The sequence below is a fragment of the Hipposideros armiger genome, unplaced genomic scaffold (assembly GCF_001890085.2).
Source record: "Hipposideros armiger isolate ML-2016 unplaced genomic scaffold, ASM189008v1 scaffold_56, whole genome shotgun sequence".
NCBI lineage: Eukaryota > Metazoa > Chordata > Mammalia > Chiroptera > Hipposideridae > Hipposideros > Hipposideros armiger.
Genome location: NW_017731406.1, coordinates 1573847 through 1597290, shown reverse-complemented (window position 1 = coordinate 1597290; position 23444 = coordinate 1573847). Strand labels below are relative to the sequence as shown.

Genomic DNA, 23444 nt, shown 5'->3' with positions numbered 1-23444 from the left:
ACGTATTAATGTTTGGTGGAGACATTTATCTTTTTTTTAAAAGCAGAGAAGGTGCAAATTTATTAAGTATTGAGCCCCCACTTGGCTAACTCATTGATCTAAGAGTATTATGTATTAATACAAGGTACTGTGCTGGGCTTCGAAACATTTGTATTTGTGTAAAGCTAGCACTCTTGTCATTTTGTTGCTTTTTATTCATAGACCAAGAAAGAACTTTTATGTCCAAATAATTTTGCCATTTGAAATGGTTTACTACAAAGTAAATAAACATGATTTCTATACCTGTAGATGTTACTACTCTTAAAAACCTGGATGATTCCTGGAGTTGTTTCTGATTAATTCAGGTACTAAGTGACTTCCTCCAATTCATTGGTGTAAACTTTTTTAAAGACCTAAGTGGCAAAGTACATTTCCTCAATGCGATGCCCTTAGCCCTAAAGCTGAGCATGCATGTTATTCAGAAGAGACTGCTGGATTCCCATACTATAGTCACCCCTCTCGGAAGTTCAAGATTGAAGTTCATGTCAAGACAATTAATTTAAGATTGAGCAAATCCTGTTATGACAAATTTGTGAAACTTCTCCAGTGAAGTAACATGGTCTTTTGCTTCATAAAGAAAATTGAAGCCCTATACTGTGATGTCATATTTGATTTCTGGTAGATACACATTTTGTTCCTTATAAGTCAAAAGAGCATCTTGAGAAGAAAATCCCCAAAGGAATTTTTGTTTTGGAATTTTTTTCTTGTTATAAAAATGGTAGCGAGAACTTTCATTTGTAATAGCCAAGAACTCTGTTGAGCTAAAATTTGAGGCTTTTGATTTGACAGTACTTCTGAGATGGTGTCCTTATAGTTACAAAAATATGAAAGTATTGCTCTATTAAAATGATGAAATGGACAGTTTGAGATGCCAGTAACAGCACAGTAAGGTGGAGAATAGGACCTTAATGCCTGCAACCTCATCTTCTCTATTGTTAGGCTTTTGGCCTTTGAGGGCAGGACCATATCTCTAAATCCCAGTGCCTACCTAGCACACTGCCAATTGATCTATCTTTTATCATCTATAGTGAAGGAAGACCACAGTGCCTAAGACTGCATGTGGGAATCTAAAAATGACCCTTACATTACAAGGGAGATGAAAGAATGTTTTGGAGTAAATTTAAATACAGGCAGTAATATAGTTCCATTATTTTGAAAGCCAAAATTTGTTTTTCTCCTGTCTTAGAATCAAACCCTCTAGATTGATCTCATTTCTAAAAATATTAAATATAGCTTTCTTGGTGAAATAAACACAACTGACATGCCCTCAACTACAAAAAAATATTTATAATAAAGCATATGAATGCCTGAAAAGAATGTTCAGCTTGCTTACTAGGTGATTAAATGGCTTTGAATTGCCTTGATTGGTTTTACTGATTTATAAATAGTTCAGGGTGAGTACAGGATCTGACAAAATTGGAAGGCAGGCCACCGAAGTATAATTACTTCCTTCTGTTTCTGCTGCTGATCTGAATATGTATTGGGCAGGGATGTTGTCTAGAGATTTCAAACCTCGGATCAGGGATCTATATGGATGGCCGTACTTGGGGGCCCTTCTAACGTGGAAAGTATATGGAGGTTATGTTACATTACCACCCTATCAGAGCTCTCAGAATTTCTCTGTTGTGGTGGTTCTTTCATTCATTTCATGTTGCACTAAACTGTAACCTCCATAAAGGAAGAGCACATGGCTATTTTATTTATGATTGTATTTTTACTGTCCAGCACTGAACAGGTGCGTAGTAGATGCTAAAATATTTGTTCAGTGGTTTTCTGTGTACTATTGCCCTGCCCTTCTTAGCAAGAATCTTAAAGCTGGGTAAATAATTGACCCTTTGTCTTTATTATGATGGCCAACTTATTTATTTTCTCTAAAAGAGGAAAAAATTGTCAAATAGTGTGACTTAAGTTTTTGAGTTGGTGGCGAGACTTCTGAATTATATATAATTCAGTTGTCCAATTTCTGTGGTACTAGAGTAATTGCAGGATGTTTATAAAACATTGTATTACTATGTAATGTTATCCATAAGAGAGTTGAGTCTTTGCTGTTTTTGTTAATTTCTGCCTGATTGAGAAAATTAAAACAATTTTCTTGCAATAATGACTTTTGCATTTCAATCAGAGCTTCAGCATTAGAGTTTATAAGTAAATCATCCATTTCTCTTATTCTTAAGGGGCTGAGACTCTGGAGTGATACTTTCATAATTATGCAATACTCATAATCCTATACTAAGTTATATTTAATATAACTGATCATAAATGAAGTTTAATAAACTCTGATTGCTTGACTAATGCACAAGCTTATTGCTTTTCCAGAGTTGATTTTAATGAAAATATATGGTCACCAACTTACTGGTGTAATATACCCTCATCCTAATGACCATTATCGTTAGATTTGCACAACAAAAACTTGTTAAAATTACTTTAATCAGTGCTTTTAATTCAAGGATGTGACTCTAATAAGGTTTTTTGGTCATCTTTTTAAATTCCTTAGTAGCTGTATAGTTTGTACACAGAAGTAAAATCCATAATGATGTGTGAGAGAGATGTGTGCACCTGTGTAAATTACCTTCAGATTAAATTTGAGAGCTTTTCCCTGTAGAACATCATTATAAATGCAACTATATTTTAATAGAACTGTGTAAAAATACATTTTAAAGGTCAGTTTACATAAAAATGTGATTTACTGTTTTTGAAGAAACAGCTCTTTTGTTTTTTAAAGATTTTATTGGGCAATTGGGGGAGGGGAACAGCATTGGGAAATCGGGGAAGGGAAACAGACAAGTTGCTGTCCTTTTGTTCTTCAGTCTAGTTGTGGACTATGTCGCTTTACTGGCCCATGTTGGTATTATCATTGCGCTCTTCCCAGGTGAGGCAGATGCCTCTGGAAGGCTGCTCACAGTGGCTCTTGGCAGCTCATGCTAGGTGCGGGCCACTCACACTGGCTGCCAGATACTCATGGTAGCTCATGGCAGCCCATTGCAGGAGGGGCTGCAGCCTACGCCGTCACTGGTGACTCATGGCAGCCCAGCTCCAGGTTGAGCTGTTGTTCACCATCTTAGCTGTAGAGGGCAGTGTCACTGGTCCTCATGTGGGATCTGAACCGGGGCCCTGCTGCTCAGAGCTGGCATCCCAAGCCAACTCTTAACAAATGTGCCACTCGGCCGGCCCACGAAGAAACAGCTCTTTATAGTTATCTGAAATTTTTCTTTTGGTGTTGGTTTTTGTTGTTCTCAATGCCTTTTGTTTCTTTCTTTTTTGACTAACATAGAAACAATTGTGTGGCAGAAATAATTTATTTGGTATTGCAGGTAATTTAATTGTAACTTATGCAATAATTTCAGTGTATTTTTCATGTACAGTGGGCCAAAAATCACCTTCTCAAACTGAAATTCTTCAAATCTGCTTCAAGATTTTCATTTTCAATAGACCACATCTGCTTCTTTTTTCTGAACAGTTATGTAGAAGAGTTCTAAATAATGGTATCAAGGAGATATTTATGAAAGACTTTTTTTACGTGAGGGAAATCTATGAGAAAAATGTTCATATTAGTCAAATGTGTATAGTTATACAAGATATACTCTCTGTAGTTGAATGAAACTTATAAATCAAGAAATCACAAGCAAACAGAGTGTTTTTCTTTATGGCTCTCTATCACAAGTAATTATGATAACTTTTTACATAAATATAATTTCCTATGTGCCTTAGGGTGCTCTGTCATTCTTGAAGATGGCCTGTTAGGAAAAAAAATCTTTAAAAAACACTAAGCAGGGCTGGCTGAGTGGCGCGTTGGTTAGGACTTGACTTGGGATGCCAGCTCTGAGCAACAGGGCCCCGGTTCGGATCCTACATGTGGGTCAGTGACGCTGCGCCCTCTACAGCTAAGATGGTGAACAACAGCTTGACCTGGATCTGGGCTGCTGTGAGTCGTCTGTGACGGTGTAGGCTGCAGTGGGCTGCTGTAAAGCTACCGTGAGTGGCTCGCAGCCAGTGTGAGCGTCTGGCAGCTGACATGAGCTGCTGTGAGCCGCCGTGAGTGGCTGTCCAGTGGCTGGCGACCGATTGCCTCACCCGGGAAGAGTGCAATGATAACACCAACATGGGCCAGTGAAGCGACGTCCTCCACGACTAGACTGAAGAACAAAAGGACAGCAACTTGTCTGTTCCCCTTCCTCAATTCCCCAACGCTGTTCCCCTCCCCCAATTCCCCAATAAAATCTTTAAAAAAAAACCCCAAAAAGCACTAAGCAAAGTATAGTCCTTATCCAGTATCTTTTTTGACATTTGATTTATCAATATTCAAACATAAAACACAAGAGAAGCTCTAGAAATTGAAAAGTATCTTGCTAAATGGGCATTTCAGGTAGAGGGAACAGTGAATGCACAGACAGGACATAGTAGGGCATACATTTGGGAATAGGATTTCCATGTTTGTTTCTATAGCATATGAATCATGGACGAAGGGAAGAAGTAGAAGGTACCCTAGAGCTCGATAATGCAGGCCTTTGAATGCTGTATTAAGGACATTAGTCTTTATTCTGTAGGTCATCAGGAGCCATTGCCTATGACCAGGTGTGTGATGGTCATTTATAATATTGTGCTTCTGTGTGCCTGTGCCAAGTGCTGCTCTAGGCATGAGGGGAAATCCCTGCACCAAACAGATGAATATCCCTATTCTTTTTTTGTTTGTTTGTCTTGTTTTTGTTTTTTTTAAAGATTTTTTTTTTAATTGGGGAATTGGGGGATGGGGAACAGACAAGTTGCTGTCCTTTTGTTCTTCAGTCTAGTTGTGGAGGACGTTGCTTCACTGGCCCAATTTGGCACCATCATTGTGCTCTTCCTGGGCGAGGCAGATCAGTCGCCGGCTTCTGGACGGCCGCTCACTGTGGCTGCTGGCCGCTCACACTGGCTGCTGGCTACACACGGTAGTCCATGGCAACCCACTGCCACAGGGGCTGCAGCCTACACCGGGCTGGCGACTCACGGCAGCCCAGCTCCAGGTTGAGCTGTTGTTCAGCATCTTAGCTGTGGAGGGCAGTGTCACTGGCCCTCATATGTGGGATCTGAACCGGGGCCCTCTGGTGTCCCAAGCCAGCTCTTAACCATCAAACCACATGGCCGGCCCGAATATCCCTATTCTTATGGAACTCACATTTTTAGTGGAAGAAACAGACAAAAAAATAATAAAGTAAATTATAGACTGTGTCGTGAGTGGGACGTGGCTACCAAAGTAGCAGTCTCACACACGTTTGTGTCTTTCCACAAAGGCAGACTTTAGTAGAATAAAGCCATGGACCTAGTCCTGCTGACTCGGTTTACCATGGGCATAAACCACGGCTCCGGCCAGATGATAGCCTCCAATAGTCGAGTTAGAGCGGTTTCACGCAAGAGGGTCACACAGGTTTGCAAGCAATAGTATTAGGCAAGGCAAACAGAGTCTTATGAAAGCAGGATGAGAGAGTCCAGTGTTCAGCAACAGTCCTTAGGGCGCTGGGGTGCGGAGCGTCGGGCATCAGGCCTCAGGCTGGGCTGGTGAGACGGTCAGGAGGCGAGGCTTCAAGGGCTCCATCTAGGACAAGCGCTGCTGCGGCTGTCAGCTGTTGGTTGAGGCCTGAGAGAGGAGCTGTCAGAGAGCTCTGATTTTATGCTCAAGGCTGGGTGCGGTGCACCCATCTGCAGTCTGATAAAGCCTTCCAGATGGTCATACTCCACCCTGCGTCTGGAGTTACCCGGTTAGGCCGTTCACTGGGTACACCTTTCACGGGATGCTCTGGCATCACGGCCACTTTGTGACTGACACAGCCAATAGAATTATTAGGGTCCATTTTTGTGTTCATAAGCAATGCTCTACACACGATGTTAAAATGTGGCAAGTTTCCTGAAACAAGGAAAAGGCAGGGCACAGTACGGCGGGTTAGGAGTGTGCGGACAAGGTGGGTGTTTCCATTCAAATATGATGGATAGAGTGGGCCTCACTGAACAAAAACTCAAAAGCGGGGGTGCGGGGGGTGCTGGAGTAAGTCATATGGATAATGGAGAAGAGCATTCCAGGCAGAGGGAAGAGTGGGCGCGTGTGGCTGATCGCCTCACTGAGGAACACTGAGGTGATCAGTCGGACTGGAGCTGAGCGGATGGAAGGGATGATAATAGATGAGGTCAGAGGGATAGAGAGTGTGCAGATCGATAGGGCCTTGTAGGCCACGGTGAGGATTTTGACTTGCTCTCGGAGTGAAAATAGCCATTGGAAAGTTTTGGGCAGAGGAGTGACAAGATCTGATTTTGGTTTGAACAGTATCAATTTGGTGTGTTCAAAACGAAGCGTAGGAGGGTAAGGTGGAAGCAGGTAGACAGGTTAGGAGGTTATTCTGGAAACCTAGGTAAGAGGTGATGGTGGCTTGAACCAGATCTTTGTTTTAGCAAGGTAACTGGCAGTGAGGAGAGACTGGAAGCCGAGGTCTGTATTAGGAGGCTGTTGAAGAAGGGAGGGTGACAGGAAGTCTTCATCCTGGATAAATGGAATGCAGATGGTGCCACTAACATAAATGTTACCCTAGGTTGGTTTTGAAAGTCTGTCCTGACCCTCTGAGACAACATTTTGCCCCCTTTGTGCTCATGTAGTGTTTCCGTTGGGTTATTAACTGTATATCCATTTGTCCCCTCCTGCCACCCACCTAGAAGTCGTCTGCTTCTTAGAATTGTGGCAGTATTAAGGACTAATTAGGAAGGTAAAATTAAAGAATTATGAAAGACTGAAAAGTCTATAGATTTGCATGTATTTTGTATATGGTAAATAGCTGATTAATTAGCCACTTGAAGAACGTAAAATATATTGGTCAAAGTGAGTTCAGTAGATGACATGTCAGATGCGTTGGGGAAGGACTGGGGGTGCCACAGGAATGCTCTTTGGGACAATGCATGACCCCCGGGGTAATGATGGCAAAAGGCAGTTACCCAAAGGGAGTCCCTGTGAATTTGAGGTTACCATGAGCTGTTTCAATTCAGTAACTCAATTCTAACATCCTAGAGGTTAATAATGTTCACTGAAAAGATCGTGTTGACTAAGAGTTAGTATCTAGTAATAACCAGATCTGTGGGCCGTGGGCAAGTCAGTCATTCTCTTCAAGCTTCAGTCTCATCATTTGTAAAATGAAAGGTTTTGACCAGATGATCTCACATTCTACCCAGTTTTAATAGTCTCTGACTCCATAATGTGTGATTTAATATGGACAAAACTATGTTAATTTTAAAAAGAAAAATACTCAAGTCTCTTCCCATAAAAGAAAGTCGAATTATTGCCAGCAATACTTTTTTTTCTTGTTTCTGTCTCCCATGATTAATCTGTCAACATATATTCAACCAAAATATCAATTTAAAGCATTCCAGACATATGTGTACCTTAACTTAGAGAATTTGACCAAATCAAATCATATTTTCCCCTAATTTACATTCTCGCTTTGAAGATATAGATGTGTTTCCAATCTTGATTTTATATCCCCAAAGGACAAGAAGAAAAGCAAAGCAGGAGTTGCTTGAAAAACTGTATAATAATAGCACAGGTGGGCACATCCATATCCGGATGGTAGCAGGCTAATTGAGGCACTTTTGAGACTTTGACATTTGATTTTACATTATAGGACATCATGAAGTTTGTCATTGTACATAAAACAGTTTTCTGTAACCCACTGGTAAAATTAAAGAGAAAACACCAGCTCGAGATAGTCCTGGGGTGAATTGATCTCTCTTAAAATGGCTTCAGTTCTGATATAAATAATCTTCTCTCTTTTATTTTTCCTAGGCAGTAAAGAGTGATTGGGGTCTGTGTCAGTAGGATGGGATGAAGACAAAGATGTAGAAGTATAGATCCCTGAGGGTATCATTGGATTAAAAGGAGAAAATGAACTGTACATTTAATAGTGTATTTGTCCCAGCTGATCCAGGGCAGGATGATCTTTAACAGCATTTGGCTGGTGGTATTTCAAGACAGTTTGATGAGATCCTGAGATCAATAATTCTCACTTACTTAAAATTCATAATGGAATTCTCTCCACCAGTAAAAAGACCGTATTTTTCTTAATAAAAAGGGATGTGAGCACGCATGACCAAGTTGATGCACATCACGGAGCTTCCGTTGTAGGAAATAAACGTACAGGATGTAGCTGAAGGGTTAATTTCAATGCCTAATAGGCAGTTTAAACAAAACTGTTTCTTTTCTAATCATGCCTCTTAGTTGGCACTTCAACATGTTTATAATATAATAATAACTACCCTTCATGCTGATCAGATGTTACTGTAAGGTATTGAATGAAGTGTCTTCTGAATCACGAAATATTACTCAATTATTAGATATACCTTGGCTCACTTTACTTACGTATTGCTTTATTACTTTAGTATTGCTGTATTCTAATTCTTCATATCATGGTGCCCATGTGTTATGTGGTAGTTTTCATTAACCACTGTATTTGCTTAACTCGAGTACACCATTTCCAGTGATTCTCAGCATTAGAAGTAGAAAACCAAATGCAAAAAAAAAAAAGTGTTGGAGTTTTTAAGAAATGGGCAAATTTTAATAGAATCAGTAAATTCATTTTTATCTACAATATTTAAATATCCATCAGATGTAACAGAGTTCTAGACTGAGCTGTTTTATTATATTTCATTACTATTAAATATGACATTTTCCAATTGTTCATATATTTAAAAAATGTATGTATTGTAAAAACATGATTATTCTAAAACTGAAAAAACTTGAAAGGGCTTATGACTGCCATATCTTTTCTCTTATTTGAGCACTGTTGTCAAGATGTCTGTTGCAAATGTGATTTTGGGATCATGGTTGTCATCTTTAAAAACAAAAAGACCCTCCCCTAACCAAACCTTCATTTGTCATCCTTAAAAAGTTTTTTTTTTATGTAAAAAAAAAGTACTTTTTTATATGTTGAAACTTTCTAATTCTTTTTTTTTTTTTTTAAGATTTTTATTGGGGAATTGGGGGGATGGAAACAGTGCTGGGAATTGGGGGAAGGGGAACAGACAAGTTGCTGTCGTTTTGTTCTTCAATCTAGTTGTGGAGGATGTTGCTTCACTGGCCCAAGTTGGCACCATCATTGCGCTCTTCTCTGGCGAGGCAGATCAGTCGCCGGCTTCTGGACGGCCGCTCACTGCGGCTGCTGGCCGCTCACGCTGGCTGCTGGCTACATACAGTAGCCCATGGCAACCCACTGCCACAGGGAGTGCAGCCTACGCCGTCGCCGGCGACTCATGGCAGCCCAGCTCCAGGTTGAGCTGTCGTTCAGCATCTTAGCTGTGGAGGGCAGTGTCATTCAGCATCTTAGCTGTAGAGGGCAGTGTCACTGGCCCTCATATGTGGGATCCGAACCGGGGCCCTCTGGCATCCCAAGCGAGTTCTTAACCATTGCGCCACTCGGCCGGCCCTCTAATTCTTTTTAACTAGTGATAATTGAATGATTTTCGTTTTTTATTTTATCAACTATTATTTTCTTGTTTTATCTATGAATTACTCTTATTGACAGGGTTTTTTTTCTTTTGGTTTTAATAGAACATTCAAATAAAAACTTTGGCAGATGATGTGGTAAGGTGGCCTCAGTAGCATGTTATATTACTTATGCACGTTGCCTTTTTTATTAAAGTGAGTGGACATTAAAGCATTGATATATGTAAGACAGAAAATGGATGTTTACAAAGCACAGTAGAATGGAAGAATTATGAAGAGTGACTTTTCTCATTTTGAATATTAATAATTATGAAATCTTAACAAAATTTTGATATTATCACCCTAACTAAATTTTTTGTAAATCTCTATGTCAACCTCACTTTGGAAAACACAGATGTTTCCTTTTTTGATAGAGAGGTGAATTGACTGTGAATATGTTAAATATTAATATTAATATTGAAAGAAATTAATGTAAAATAGCGAGGAAGTTAACTTCATTATGTTAGTCAGATATTTAAAATCCTTAAATATATTCAAGGTGAGTCTATCATAATAAAACTTATTAAAAGTTATGGGCTTCAAAATTTAAATGTGCCCTTTTATAGCTAAACTTTAAAAAATGGGATTTTAAGTAGTGTCAGTTTTTTACTTGGTGAAATTACTTATCCACAAATAATGTAAAATATTGTTAGTAATTTAAGGAGGTGAAAGTATATGGCTTAACTGCGTTTTTTTATCAAGATATAGCTGAAAGCGAAAGCCAGTTTTCTAGATAGAAATGAAGGGCATAGTGGAAGATCAAATATATATGTAAATAATGCTACTCAGCATAAAAGCTAGCCCTGCAAAAGTAAATAGTAAGTGATATGAAGAGACAGGAACAGAGATATGTTGATTTAATGCTTGATTACATATTTAAATGCTTTTATGTCCACCATATCTTTTAGTGAAATTTGCCTGTTGGATATGTACTCAGCTTATTTGGGATTGCTTACTATTTTTTCTTGAGTTGTTTGAAGATATACTACATATCTAAACCAACTTAATTTTCCTCAAAGAGTTCAAATTTGAAAATACAGTTCAAGATGATTTGAAGAAATGAATCTTAAGTGCACTGGCATGGAACCAGGGACTTAAGAATTTAGCGAGTCGCTTTTTCTATGAAACGACAGAGCTGGTCTTGATGACTTTTCAGATTTCTTCCCACTGTAAAATATTACGATTTATATAACCCTTTTGTAAGCAACCATATACTAAAATTATTTTTGTAATCCTAAATAAGCTGCTTAAAACTGCTATTTCTTTCAAAGTACACCTTTTAATTAAAAAAAAAGTGTTCTTTGAATCAAAATGAAAAGTATGTTTTTTTAATGGGGGGTCAATGGAAATTTACATAAGTTATGGCAATAACTTCTGTGATGCTTTTTGTGTTGAAGTCATTGATAAGGCCTTGGTAATATCGCAGTGAAGATGCGTTGTCCTCGCATCTAACGCATCTGCTTGTTTAACTGGAGCTGATGGTATATGCATGTGCTTCCTAACAGAAACCAGAATAAAACTGAGTTGCATTCAGTTTTATGGTCATTACTAATTTTTGATGCCTAATATTTTGTGGTTTAAAACAGAATGGCCTGTTTATGTGCAACCGGAGTTGTTAATACACTTGATGTGAAATAGTAAGTTAATTATTAGAGATTGTACAGGGAATCAATGGTTCAGTGTCAATATCCACTAAATAGCAAGCTCTTCATAATAATATTTGTAGGATTAAGATATTTCTGTTTATGTTGTGTTTCCAGTAAATGGAAAAGGTGTTACCTTGTTGGTCCCACCTTTTAGGGAAGAAGAAGGTGGGGGGAAATAATAATAGTAGTAGCAACAATAATAATAAATAGCAGCTAAGTACATTAAATGTTATCAACTTATTGAAATCTCACAGTAACCCTGTGGGTGTAGGTAATACCATTATTTATTTATGTAATGTACATTAAGTCATTTTTCCTATTTTAGAGATGAGGAAACAGAGAGAGACCAACTAATTTGCACAGGGTTACTCAGCTAGTAAATGTTAGATTCAAACCCACGCAGCCTGGCTTTAGAGTCTGTGCTCTTAATGCTACACTGACAAAGAATTCACAGATACTTGTCACAATTTTTGGCACTTTGAAGAAGAGAAGCATTACTTTTATTTCCCCTTAGAATTGGGTATCGGGAGCTCTTTTTCTTTTTTCTTTTTCTCATAGTTCGAAAGTTGCCAACAAGGACACATTCTCTCTGAAAAAAATCACATGACTTCGATGCAGGACTTTTTTCATGTACTTCCTGTGCAAAACAGAGATGACAAGGGACTAAGTTTTACTTTTGAGGCATACCTTTCTTTTTACCGCCCAGACTGCTGAGGCTGAAGGGCTGCTTCAAGGTTTCAAAATAGTACAATTTCTAAGTGGAGCTTGCTGCTTAAAATAACCTTTTGTCAAAAGACAATAATGATGTACATTATACTAAGTGCCATTTTGATGTTTCAGTTCTTCATGTCCGTGATTCTTGATGTCTTTCTTAGCGCTTATTTTTTTCTCTTTGCAGCGTGACCGAATTACAAGTTTTAGAAAATCTACTGTCAAAAAAGAAAAACTTCTTATTCAACATCCTATTGATTCTCAAGTTGCGATGAGTGAATTTCCAGCAGCTCAGCCGTTATATGATGAACGATCTTTGAATTTGTCAGAAAAGGAAGTACTGGATCTCTTTGAGAAAATGATGGTAAGGTAGACCCCCCCCTTTTTTTCTGTAATTTAAAAATGCATGTGCCCAGAATAGCACTGGGTTTTAAGTAGGTGTGTTTGTATGGGCTGTGTTTATATCATGTAAAGGAGAGACTAGAAACGTGTTGATACAGCAGACCTACTTTCAAAAAGTATCTGTTTTTTGAGCTAAACAGTCATACCCATCTATCTCTAAACACTCTTACCCTTGTATCTCTTCCAAGTATGAGCTCCTGAAAGTGGAGGCTGTCTTATTTACTTTGGTTCTCTAGTATTTAGTAGTCTCTGGTACATCGAATCATTTTTTCAATTAACTAATTAGTGTTGCTATTTCCACAAAGTAAAACAGGCCTAAGTCCTCTTTGCTGCACAGGGTATCTTGCTGGGTATATGAAATAGAGTTGGGAGGTAAGAGGGTATATGAAAACAGTAGTGGGGACAGAGGAATTAATTCCTCCAAGTTTGTTCTATTACTAAGTCATACAAGCAACATTTCCTAGCATGTTGCTTATATTTTAAAGCTTGTGGTCTAGAGCTGCCAGGGGTCAGCAAACTGTGGCTCGCGAGCTGCAGGCTCTGAAGTAAAATTGAAAATGAAAATAAAACTATCATAGTTTCATTTATAAAATTTGTAAGGAATATTATTCACATAATGGTGATTACGTAAAAATATATTCATGGCTCTCGACTAATTTTTCAATTGTTGTGAGGGACAGGATTGGCTCTTCCAGGGGTTGGCAAACTTCTGAGATGGAACGAACCCAAAGAGCTGCATGTGGCTCGTGAGTAGCAGTTTGCCGACCCATGCTCTAGATTATTTCTTAGATAATAAATATAACATTTTGAACATTTAGTAGTTTATGGTAGGAGAGGGGAGAGATGAGGCATTGGGCCATATTACATTGGTTTACTTGAGCAGAGCAGAACTGGAGGTCCTGACTCATGTTTCATTCATTTACAATTCTATCCCACTTAACAATTGTGCGATACTTTTCGGGGGAGGGATGTCTATTTAGCTGAAGTTAGAGGTCACAGGGGTTTCAAAGGTCACTTCACCCATGCCAAAATAAAAGGTTAAGAGTCACTGAAAACCTAGACCCTTCTCTGCTCATTATGCAGCAGCTTGTCACGATCCCTCTCCCCACCCCCGCTATTTCCCTCCTGTGCACAGAAGAGTTAATAGACTTTCAATAAATAATCCGTTGAAAGTTGTTAAATTCCCTTTATCTTTCAACTTGTCCTTGACTGTTCCTCCTATCTAGTCACAGCTGGCATCTGGCTTTCCCCCCTGACATACGTCCTGACAGTCCCACCCTCTTTGGCCCTTCCTTCTCATCCCACGGTATATACCCTCGCACACTCTTTTTCCAGCTGCTCTTTCCATGCTGTGTTCTTTGAATCATCTTTCAACAACCCCTCCCCTTGTGAAATCTATTACCTGCTGACCTTCCTTGATGGTAATGGCACCTGGCTATCCTTTTGACTTTTCCCTTGCTATTCATTTTGGTGATTTCAACTATTATATCGATAGCCCCATGCTTTTTTTCTCTTAGTTTCTTGGTTTTCTAAACTCTGACCTCTGCATCTATATATTTAACTAATTACAGGCATGACTACACCTTGGGCTGTGTCATTCTTTGGAATGGTTCCACCTGTGTAAAATCTTTAACTCTGAAATTGCCCTCAGAAGCTTAATAAGACATGCTACCTCCCCTAGGCTCTGAATTTTACAAAGTATGCATTGTGTAGTGGTTAAGAACTTGGACTTGGGGGTTATTCCGACTTGGATTTGACTTCTGGCTGTGCCATTAGTCACATTACCTTGCAAAGGTTCTATAACCTCTCTACTCTTTATTTTCCTTAACTGCAACAAAGGTATAAAAGGACCTGCCTCATCCAGTTCTCTTTAGGAAGGATTAAAGGAGATTATGATATTCCTAGAATAGTGCCTGGCATATAGGCTTTCTGTATAAATACCTTTATAAATGTTTGTTGAACCCCCTTTCTTTATCAGGCAAATTTCTGTTCTTTCTTCAGTTGCCAGTATTTCCAGATCACATAGGTGCCCTTTGGATATCTTATTTTAATCACCCCAACAACGATGATAACAACAGAAACATTCCTTGATTACTGTTCACACTTTTTCCGAATTTTCTTTCTTCTCTTCACTCAAACCTCACTCAAATTGTGCGTACCGCTTTAATCTGCTGACCAACTGGTTACTCATTTTTCCAGTACTGAAATAGCTCCTTGAGTTCATCATGGAGTTGCCCTACTCCAGTTCCCTTAAGCTTGACCCTTTCGTGCCACCTTTTACTCCATTGGTTTTCTCAGTCACTTTTAATTGCTTGCCAGATCCCATTGTTCTGCTTTTGCAATGACTCCTACATCTGTTTCCTCAGTTGTTCTCCAGCTGCTCTTGCCCTAGTTTGGACAATATTCCTCTCTAGCTGTTTCTGGTAGGGTTACTAAAATAGCCTCCTAACTGGCCTTCCTCCTGTCCTTCGGATTTTGTCTGTTCTAATCCACTATTGCCCTAATTATGATTCTGAAAGATTCCTTTTCCAAAGCCCCACGTAGGCCCTTATGTTTTCAGAAAATAATTTTTTATGTCCCCACGCCATTCCCTCAGCTGTGCTCAGAGATGCCTATTGCGCACTTTTACATTGCTGCTCAATCCTCAGAACTCTTACCCAACTTTTTTCTCTGCTTGATGATCTTGCTGCTTCATTTACCGAGTCAGTTGAAGCCACGAGAAGAGGACTTCCATCACCATATATGTCCACCTAACTTGTAGTGTCTTCACTCATAGTTTGTCTGCCTGTCACCATAGGTGAACTTTTCATGTTCCAGTCCTTCCACCTGTGTACGAGGTTCCGTCTTTCTCACCTACTCAAGGACATTGCTCCAGCAATTTTCTCCTCTCTCTTCTGCCATTCCCAGCAGCGTACAAACAACCTGTCTCATTTTACAAAACCTTTTCTTGACCTTACCTCCCTTGCCAGCTACGGCTCTGTTTTTACTCTCCTTTGAAGCAAAACACCTCCCAATAATTTTGTTTATATTCATTACTTCTGAATCCTCGCCTGTCACTTTCTTTGCTAAACTCACTCCAGCCAGGCTTCCATCCCGCTATTCCATCCAAACTGTTATGAGTGTCACCAGAGACCTTCAAGCTGCTGAACCCCAGGGTCAGTTCTCCGCTCTCATCTTAATTGCCCTATTAGCAGCATTTGATGCAGTTCATCATTCTCTTCAATTTGAAACGCTTTCCTCTCTACCCCAACATTGATTCGGTTTGCCTTCTATGTCTTTGAGATGCTTGACAAAAAGTAAATGACCTTAAAATCGCTGATACAATTTATTATTTGTAATTTCTGGGTAATGATATATTTTGGTGAAACTTTGGTGAAAGCTTAAATAATGAAAGGCAATATTCAAATATAATCCTATCTTACTCTGATAATTGAACCTCTTGTTATGCCTGAGCATCGTATCTATTAATAGCAGTTCGCATTGTACAGGCTTGTAGATGTAGATAATAGGGGATATTGGGCTAAAACTGAAATGACTGCAGGACATCTTTAAAAAGTATGAACTCTTTTATTTGGTTACTATAGCTCTTAGTAATTACCAGTAGCTCATTTAAAAAATCTTTTGACTCTTTATAGCTAAGTAGAATCCTGGAAGGAGTCCAGTTAACTGAAAGATCTGAGTCGTGAGGCCTTACTTTGCTAGCGTATTAATAGATTACTAATGTTTCATTGACTCTGACATCTATCTATTCTGTGTATTGTATGTCAGCTTTCATATTGTGGATACTCTATGAAACAGTTATAGACAGATCTTCTGAGTAATGGCATCAGTGGCTATTGCTGACAGATTTAGAGCTCCAAAGTTGAAACTTGTAGGTGATTATTTATTTTATGGAGCACACGCTATCTCTTAGCAGCATGTCTTCAATAGTTTGTAAAAATGAATTTTGTATTTAGAATATGGTTACTGACTATTAATTGAAAACCAGGAAGGGGTTCTTCTATTAAAACTTGCAAGAATGAAAAGCACACTACTTTTTATATGATTTTCATAATTACCTACGTGGGATAAATTATAATTGCTCTTTAAATGCCTGTTCCCCTGCTCGGCCCAGACTCATGTTTTCAGATTTTTCATATGTGGGTAAAGGTAGTAGCATAAAAATAACAATACTGCTTCCATATTTTTGGGGGGTAACTTTAAAGGATGACTGAACTCTAGTAGTATTACACATCATCTTTAACCAAAATTCAAGTTTGAATTAGATTGATATTTGTAGCCTTTCTCGTGTTAATCAGATGCCTTTTTAATTGCCTCTAAATAGGGGGCAATTTCAATATAAGGAAGTATAAGATAAGGCACTTTAAATATAAGGAAAGCAATTATGCTATAACTAAATACTGTAATTCCCCATGTATAAGATGCTCCCATGTTTAAGATGCACCTTAATTTTGGGGCCCAAAATTTGAGGGGGAAAAAAGGAAATTACATAAAGTTATTTTTTTATTTTTTTAAAAAGATTTTTATTGGGGAATTGGGGGATGGGAACAGCGCTGGGGAATTGGGGGAAGGGGAACAGACAAGTTGCTGTCCTTTTGTTCTTCAGTCTATTTATGGAGGACGTTGCTTCACTGGCCCAAGTTGGCACCATCATTGCGCTCTTCCCGGGCGAGGCAGATCAGTCGCCGGCTTCTGGACGGCCGCTCACTGCAGCTGCTGGCCGCTCATGCTGGCTGCTGGCTACACACGGTAGCCCGTGGTAACGCACTGCAGCAGGGGCTGCAGCCTACGCCTTCGCCTGCAACTCACAGCAGCCCAGCTCCAGGTTGAGCTGTTGTTCAGCATCTTAGCTGTAGAGGGCAGTGTCACTGGCCCTCATATGTGGGATCTGAACTGGGGCCCTCTGGCGTCCCAAGCCAGTTCTTAACCATCGCGCCACTTGGCTGGCCCTGAACTCAAGTTTTATTCATCATAAAATTCATACAACTCATCACTGTAAAAAAACTACAACCACTGTATAAGACGCACCCAGTTTTTTGATCCCAAGATTTTCGAAAAGGGGTGTGTCTTATACATGAGGAAATACGGTAACTGTTCAACATTTTTAAGTTATCATAGCCTTAAAACTTACAGAGAATAATTGACTGGTTTGGTACATTTTGTATACTGCTTAAGGACTATTAATATTTAATGGTGATAGCTTGTTTTTATCTAAACTGAATTAACACAATTAGAGGAAAGAGAGACATGCGGCTGGACACTTGCATTTCCTTTTGAATATTATTGCTCTTTTTTTGTATGCAATTGTTCTTTTTTTTTGGTGGGGGACAGGGGATTTCCATTTGAAACTTAAAAAAATAAACATGTAGAGACATCTTAAAAGATCAAGATGGCATGGAATTGCTATTAGCTAGCACAGGGATCTATTGAGTGGAGGTCCAGCTACACTGGTGACATTGGATTCATATAAATATGTCAATAAGGACTGCGTTTTAATATAGGTAATTAAATAGTTTGGTTATATGCAAAAGATGAGGCTAGTGATGGGCCGGCCGAGTGGCGCGATGGTTAAGAACTCGCTTGGGATGCCAGAAGGCCCCGGTTCGGATCCCACATAGGAGGGCCAGTGACACTGCCCTCCACGGCTAAGATGCTGAACAACAGCTCAACCTGGAGCTGGGCTGCCATGAGTCGCCAGCGACGGCGTAGGCTGCAGTCCCTGTGGCAGTGGGTTGCCATGGGCTACCGTGTGTAGCCAGCAGCCAGCGTGAGCGGCCAGCAGCCGCAGTGAGCGGCCGTCCAGAAGCCGGCGACTGATCTGCCTCGCCAGAGAAGACTACAATGATGGTGCCAACTCGGGCCAGTGAAGCAACATCCTCCACAACTAGATTGAAGAACAAGATGACAGCAACTTGTCTGTTCCCCTTCCCCCAATTCCCCAGCACTGTTCCCATTCCCCCAATTCCCCAATAAAAAAAAAAGTCATTTCCTCATAAAAAAAAAAAGATGAGGCTAGTGATGATTTATGATTCATTTCTAGGCATACTTCATTTCAACTTAATTTATTAATGATGATGTTTAATATATGATTCCACATGCAAATTTGATGTTTTACACTTAGCTTCTATTCAGCAATTTACATTAATATATTTTGCATTTTTGGCATAATTTAATGATAGTATAGTTACATGCAATAAATACTAAATTATCTATCCCATATTCCGTCTGCTAGAACTCTCATAAATAAGCCCAAAGCTTTTAATTTTGTTCTCTCACTTTTGCCTTTCATCAATTTAGAGACTATTTATTTAACTTTGAACCCTTTGGTGTTGTACGTTAAGCCCAAGTATACTTATTCTCCCTGACTGCTGTCATTTCTCACCCAACACCTGCCTTTTAGGAGTTGGTTAGCTTGGATGAGAACCTTTTAGTGCTCTCAGCATAAGTAATTTTAATTAACAGTTAACTTACCATAAAATCAATTATTGGGAAACTAGGTCTTAAAATCTATAATAAACCATGGAAGTAGTTTTCAGAAATGACTAGATCCTTAGAAATTGTCTGGATAGCATGATTTCCATTGGTTACATTTCCATTGCCAATGTGCTTACTCCATATCATTAGACTAAGAACACCAACATCCTTTCTAGTCAATATATTTTATTGTCTTAGACTCCTAAGAAAAGCTTAGAAAGGAGGAACGAAACTTATCTAGTAAACAGGTCTAAGATAATTAAACCTGGATCACTTGTTTATTTCTTTAATATAATTGTCACCAAAGGTTTCACAACTGAGAGAGTAGTAGGGTAGGAGTCCCATGAAGAGGAATTAAAGGATCTAGGTTTGCAAATTTATTCTGATTATAGCTGATAAGCTTCACAATTCACTGTGTCTCTTCTTGGTTTGTACATAGAAATGTTTTCCAAAATATTTTCACTGTTTGAAAAGTTCTACTAGTGTTGATTGCCATGAATGCATTTTTACAACAATTGATTGATATGTGCCATGTGCCAGGTCCTACGCTACATGCTAGGAGTACAAGGTTGAATGCAACACCTCCCTTGCCCCCATATTACTTAGGGTTCAGTCAGGGAAACAAGTATACACATGATTTCCATGGTACTTGGACAGCTGGGAGTAGATTATTGTGGGTACTTCACCCACTGCCAGGGGCTCAGGAAGAAACAGAGAAGACCTGAATATACTATGTAACCCAGTGTCACTTCTGAATTTTCAGTCTTTATTTTTTAAAGAATTAAAGCATCCTCTAAGTTTGAACGATTTAGTTCATTGAAGCCCAATCCCTTTTGTATGCCAGGCAGTGTTCTAAGCTCTGAGTAGAGAGAGCAGAGAACGACATAAAGAAATTCCCTCTTGTCAGGGAGCTTATGTTCTAATAGGGGTGATACAGTGGAGCACAAGGTGTTGGGAGAAAGAAAAAGCGAACACACATGTCTGTGTCATAGGGAAGTTGGACACCTCGCTACTGAAAGCAGATACTTTATTAGGTCCAGGGAATCGAGCGATGACAAGACACTACCCCTGCCTTTAGGATTTTATTTTGTATGACTCTCAGGATAAGAATTGTTTTTATATTTGAAATGGGAAAAAATCAAAAGGAGACTGTTTCAGGGCTTATGAAAATTATATGAAATTCAGTGTTCATAAATAAATTTTTGTTGAAGCAGCCACGGCCCTTTGTTTACATAAGATCCATGGCTCCTTTTGTGCTACAAGTACAGAGTTGAGTAGTTATAACGAAGACCCCCGTGACCTTCAAGGCCTAAGCATTTGCTATCTATTTCTTTACAGAAAAAGTTAGTCAGTCTCTGGACTAGTGTGGTAGTCTAAACTTTTTGATTTCCTATCCTGTCAGGGGAAAAGAGAAACAAAAAAAACGTATGTTTGAGCAAGTAACCCCAATATATTTTATTTCAAAATTATATGCATATACATATGTATGTACTAATAACATACATTATAAAATACATAGTAAAGAATGAGAAAAGCATGAAATGAACAAGATGTTAAAATGATTTAAACTGAGTTTATTTTATTTATTAATGGCACAAAGGCCTTTGCTGTCATGGTTAATAACTTTTTAGTGAGAACAATGTCATCTTTTTATGTCTTGTTAAAACAAAAAGGACAGTAATTAGGTTTAGTTCCCAGATCATTTTATTTTGATATTTGTTATAGTTGAAACATAAATGTGACAAAGATATGTAGGTTCAAGTGGAACAAGAACATCATTAGCAGCACTTATTAAATCACAGTATTAACTTTTCTCAGTCCAATCTATGAATCACACAAAGGTTTCCTGCTAAACCATGGCTAGTAAATTTTCATCTTCCTTGATGACAGTCAGTTGTTCTTGCAATTCATCTGGAGTGTTGCATTTCTTTCTTTTTAAATAAATGGGTTCAAAATGGGCTTTAAAAAACGGGCTTCCACAGATGTCATCAGAGGCATAGGCTCTTTTCGTGTTTTCCTTCCTCATTCTTATGTGTAGACCCTCATCCCCATTTTTGTCTACTCACGTCCGCTCCAGACATTGTATGTAATGCCAGGAAGACAGAGGAGAGGGTGAGTCATGCAGCAGTGAAGCAGACTCGCCTGGAAATTGGGTCTGCCAATGTTTGCCTTTTCCAATGAAAACTTCATTGAAATAGTTACTTTTTTACTATCTGTTAAACTGTCAAGGGGTCATTTGTCTTTCTGTGAATGAGAAATACCTAAGTCATCCTACATTTTAGCAGTTTTTAAATACTTTATCTTGAGATAACCAGATGTATCTCTGTAAAGTACAACGTGTTTTCATGTTCACTTCCTATCTTATTTCAAAATATTGTGAATATTCTACTATATCTGAAATATCTCTTATTCAGAAACAGAGCTGCATTCTTGACTATGTAGCACTGTGTGTACTTTGGTTTCAACTTCTTTCTTGCAATGGCTTGAATTTTTCATGTGGGGGTAGCCTTACTCAGGAGTCCTTCGTACTTGTAGTTTTTTTCATAAAATATCTTTTTATTAAGTAAATCATTTATTTTTATAATATGCTTTTGCTATTAGATTATTCCATTCAGGACTCAAAGAAAAGTAGTATATACATTTCATTATTGAAACAATCTAGCAAATAATATAAGCTGTGTTGTTTAAAAAAACCAGCTGTATTTTCATACAACTATATGATATACCTCCCACACTGAGTAATTCTTCTAAAACTCTTTTTAGCAAAATTTCATCAGTGATTTCTGTGTGTCTCTAACAGTATTTGTTGACAAAGGAATGTGTTATAGTTTACTGTCACGTTGTTTTGCATATATTACTTCAGCTGCTTCTACCAAGTGTTAGACCTTTCGTCTTTCGCTGTTGATTGGGTTTGAAATGGCCTGCTAATTTGAGGTGGCTTTACACTGTCATTAGCTAATAATACTTTTTGGTGCAATATGCACATAAAGTGATAGTCATTTTTTATCATTGATATCCATCCATATTTCAGGGTTACCTTAATCATTTCTAATCTTCTGGGATCACCTGCTTATTAGCCTTAGATTTTCATTATTTTTTACTATATTATATGACTGATGAAAGGCTCTGACTTATGAGTAGGAGATATAACAGTCCAGCATTTTCTTGTTCCCTTGTGCTTGCATTATTGGTATTATCTTATTATCTTCAATCTGTTGTCTTTGCAGGAAACTTTTAAAGCCACTTTTCCATTTTGCTGTTTTTTTGGGGTTTTTTTGAGTTAAAACTCGGTAAAATAGCCTATAAATCCACCTAACTAGGTACATGTCAACTGTAGTATGTTGCAGTACACGGAACAAATACGCTTTGTAAATACCCCACTCTTCCCCTAAGATACCTCATGTACCAATTGGACCTATGGATCCAGTGATGTCTCCCGCGTTCTTCTCATGTTAAATATTAAAACTTATTCTCTTGTATTTTTGAATACAAATAAATATTTCACAAATTGCAGTGGATCCTTTATGTAATCTCTCGACTCTGGAAACCACTGGTTGACTGTTGAGCTCAGGACTAAGGTTTATGGGAAAGTGAAAATAACATTTTTGTTTTCTAATATCTAAATATATGCTCTAAATTTAGGTGTTCAAAGTTGTATCCCTCCAACAGGACCCGAAAGCAGAATTAGGTGAAGCATTTTTGTGCCACTCAGTAACATTCATTTAACATCATGCTATTTTTCTGCTTTTGGCTCCATATCATTTTTAGAGATAATATATGTGGACAATTTTTTTTCCTTCAACTTTGTTTTACTCATGATCTTCTAAACGTTATGTGGCTATAGGCTGTATAGGTCAAGTTAACTGGATCTTTTGAAAACATGAGGTAGTTATTTAATGCCAGGTAGAATTGGTCAGTTATCTAATGTAGAGAATCCCTGATACTTTAATTGGAATTTTAGAAAAAATGTTCTATCCTTTCTTGTTCACAAAATCCAGAGGAATCATGGAACTTATCTTAAGAAAAGAATAAATTAAACAAATGCTGTAAAAATCCATTAATTTATAAACGTAAGATAATTGAACATAACTATAATCACTGTTCATGGTAGGGCATACTTTTAGGTACTAGGGTATTTTATTGGGTCATTCTCTTCAGAGGTACAGGTCCCCTCAACGAAGATGTTAAAGAATACTTGAATAATTCAATTGAGAAGCAGAAGGAGCAGTGCAAGCATTTGATGGTGAAGACAAGTTCAGATTTTTTTTTTAAAGATTTTTATTGGGGAATTGGGGGGATGGGAACAGTGCTGGGGAATTGGGGGAAGGGGAACAGAGAAGTTGCTGTTTCTTTTGTTCTTCAGTTTAGTTGTGGAGGACGTTGCTTCACTGGCCCAAGTTGGCACCATCATTGCGCTCTTCCCGGGCGAGGCAGGTCAGTTGCCGGCTTCTGGACGGCCGCTCATGGCGGCTGCTGGCCGCTCACACTGGCTGCTGGCTATACACGGTAGCCCGTGGCAACCCACCTGCCATTGCTGGTGACTCACGGCAGCCCAGCTCCAGGTTGAGCTGTTGTTCAGCATCTGAGCTGTAGAGGGCAGTGTCACTGGCCCTCATATGTGGGATCCGAACCAGGGCCCTCTGGCGTCCCAAGCCAGCTCTTAACCATCGCGCCACTCGGCC

The 23444-nt window shown here is 38.8% G+C and overlaps 1 protein-coding gene across 5 annotated transcripts in view; it reads left to right on the top strand.

Moving 5' to 3' along the window:
* The window catches only part of DIAPH2 (diaphanous related formin 2), an 873267-nt gene that overhangs the window by 49852 nt on the left and 799971 nt on the right, over positions 1 to 23444 (top strand). For 4 of the 5 annotated variants that reach the window (XM_019641102.1, XM_019641101.1, XM_019641105.1 and 1 more), the window contains exons 2-3: positions 9596 to 9628; positions 12074 to 12250. In XM_019641102.1, the coding sequence (XP_019496647.1) occupies positions 9596 to 9628; positions 12074 to 12250 (210 nt within the window). The remainder of the gene's footprint in view (positions 1 to 9595; positions 9629 to 12073; positions 12251 to 23444) is intronic. The other variant, XM_019641103.1, reaches the window with a different exon arrangement.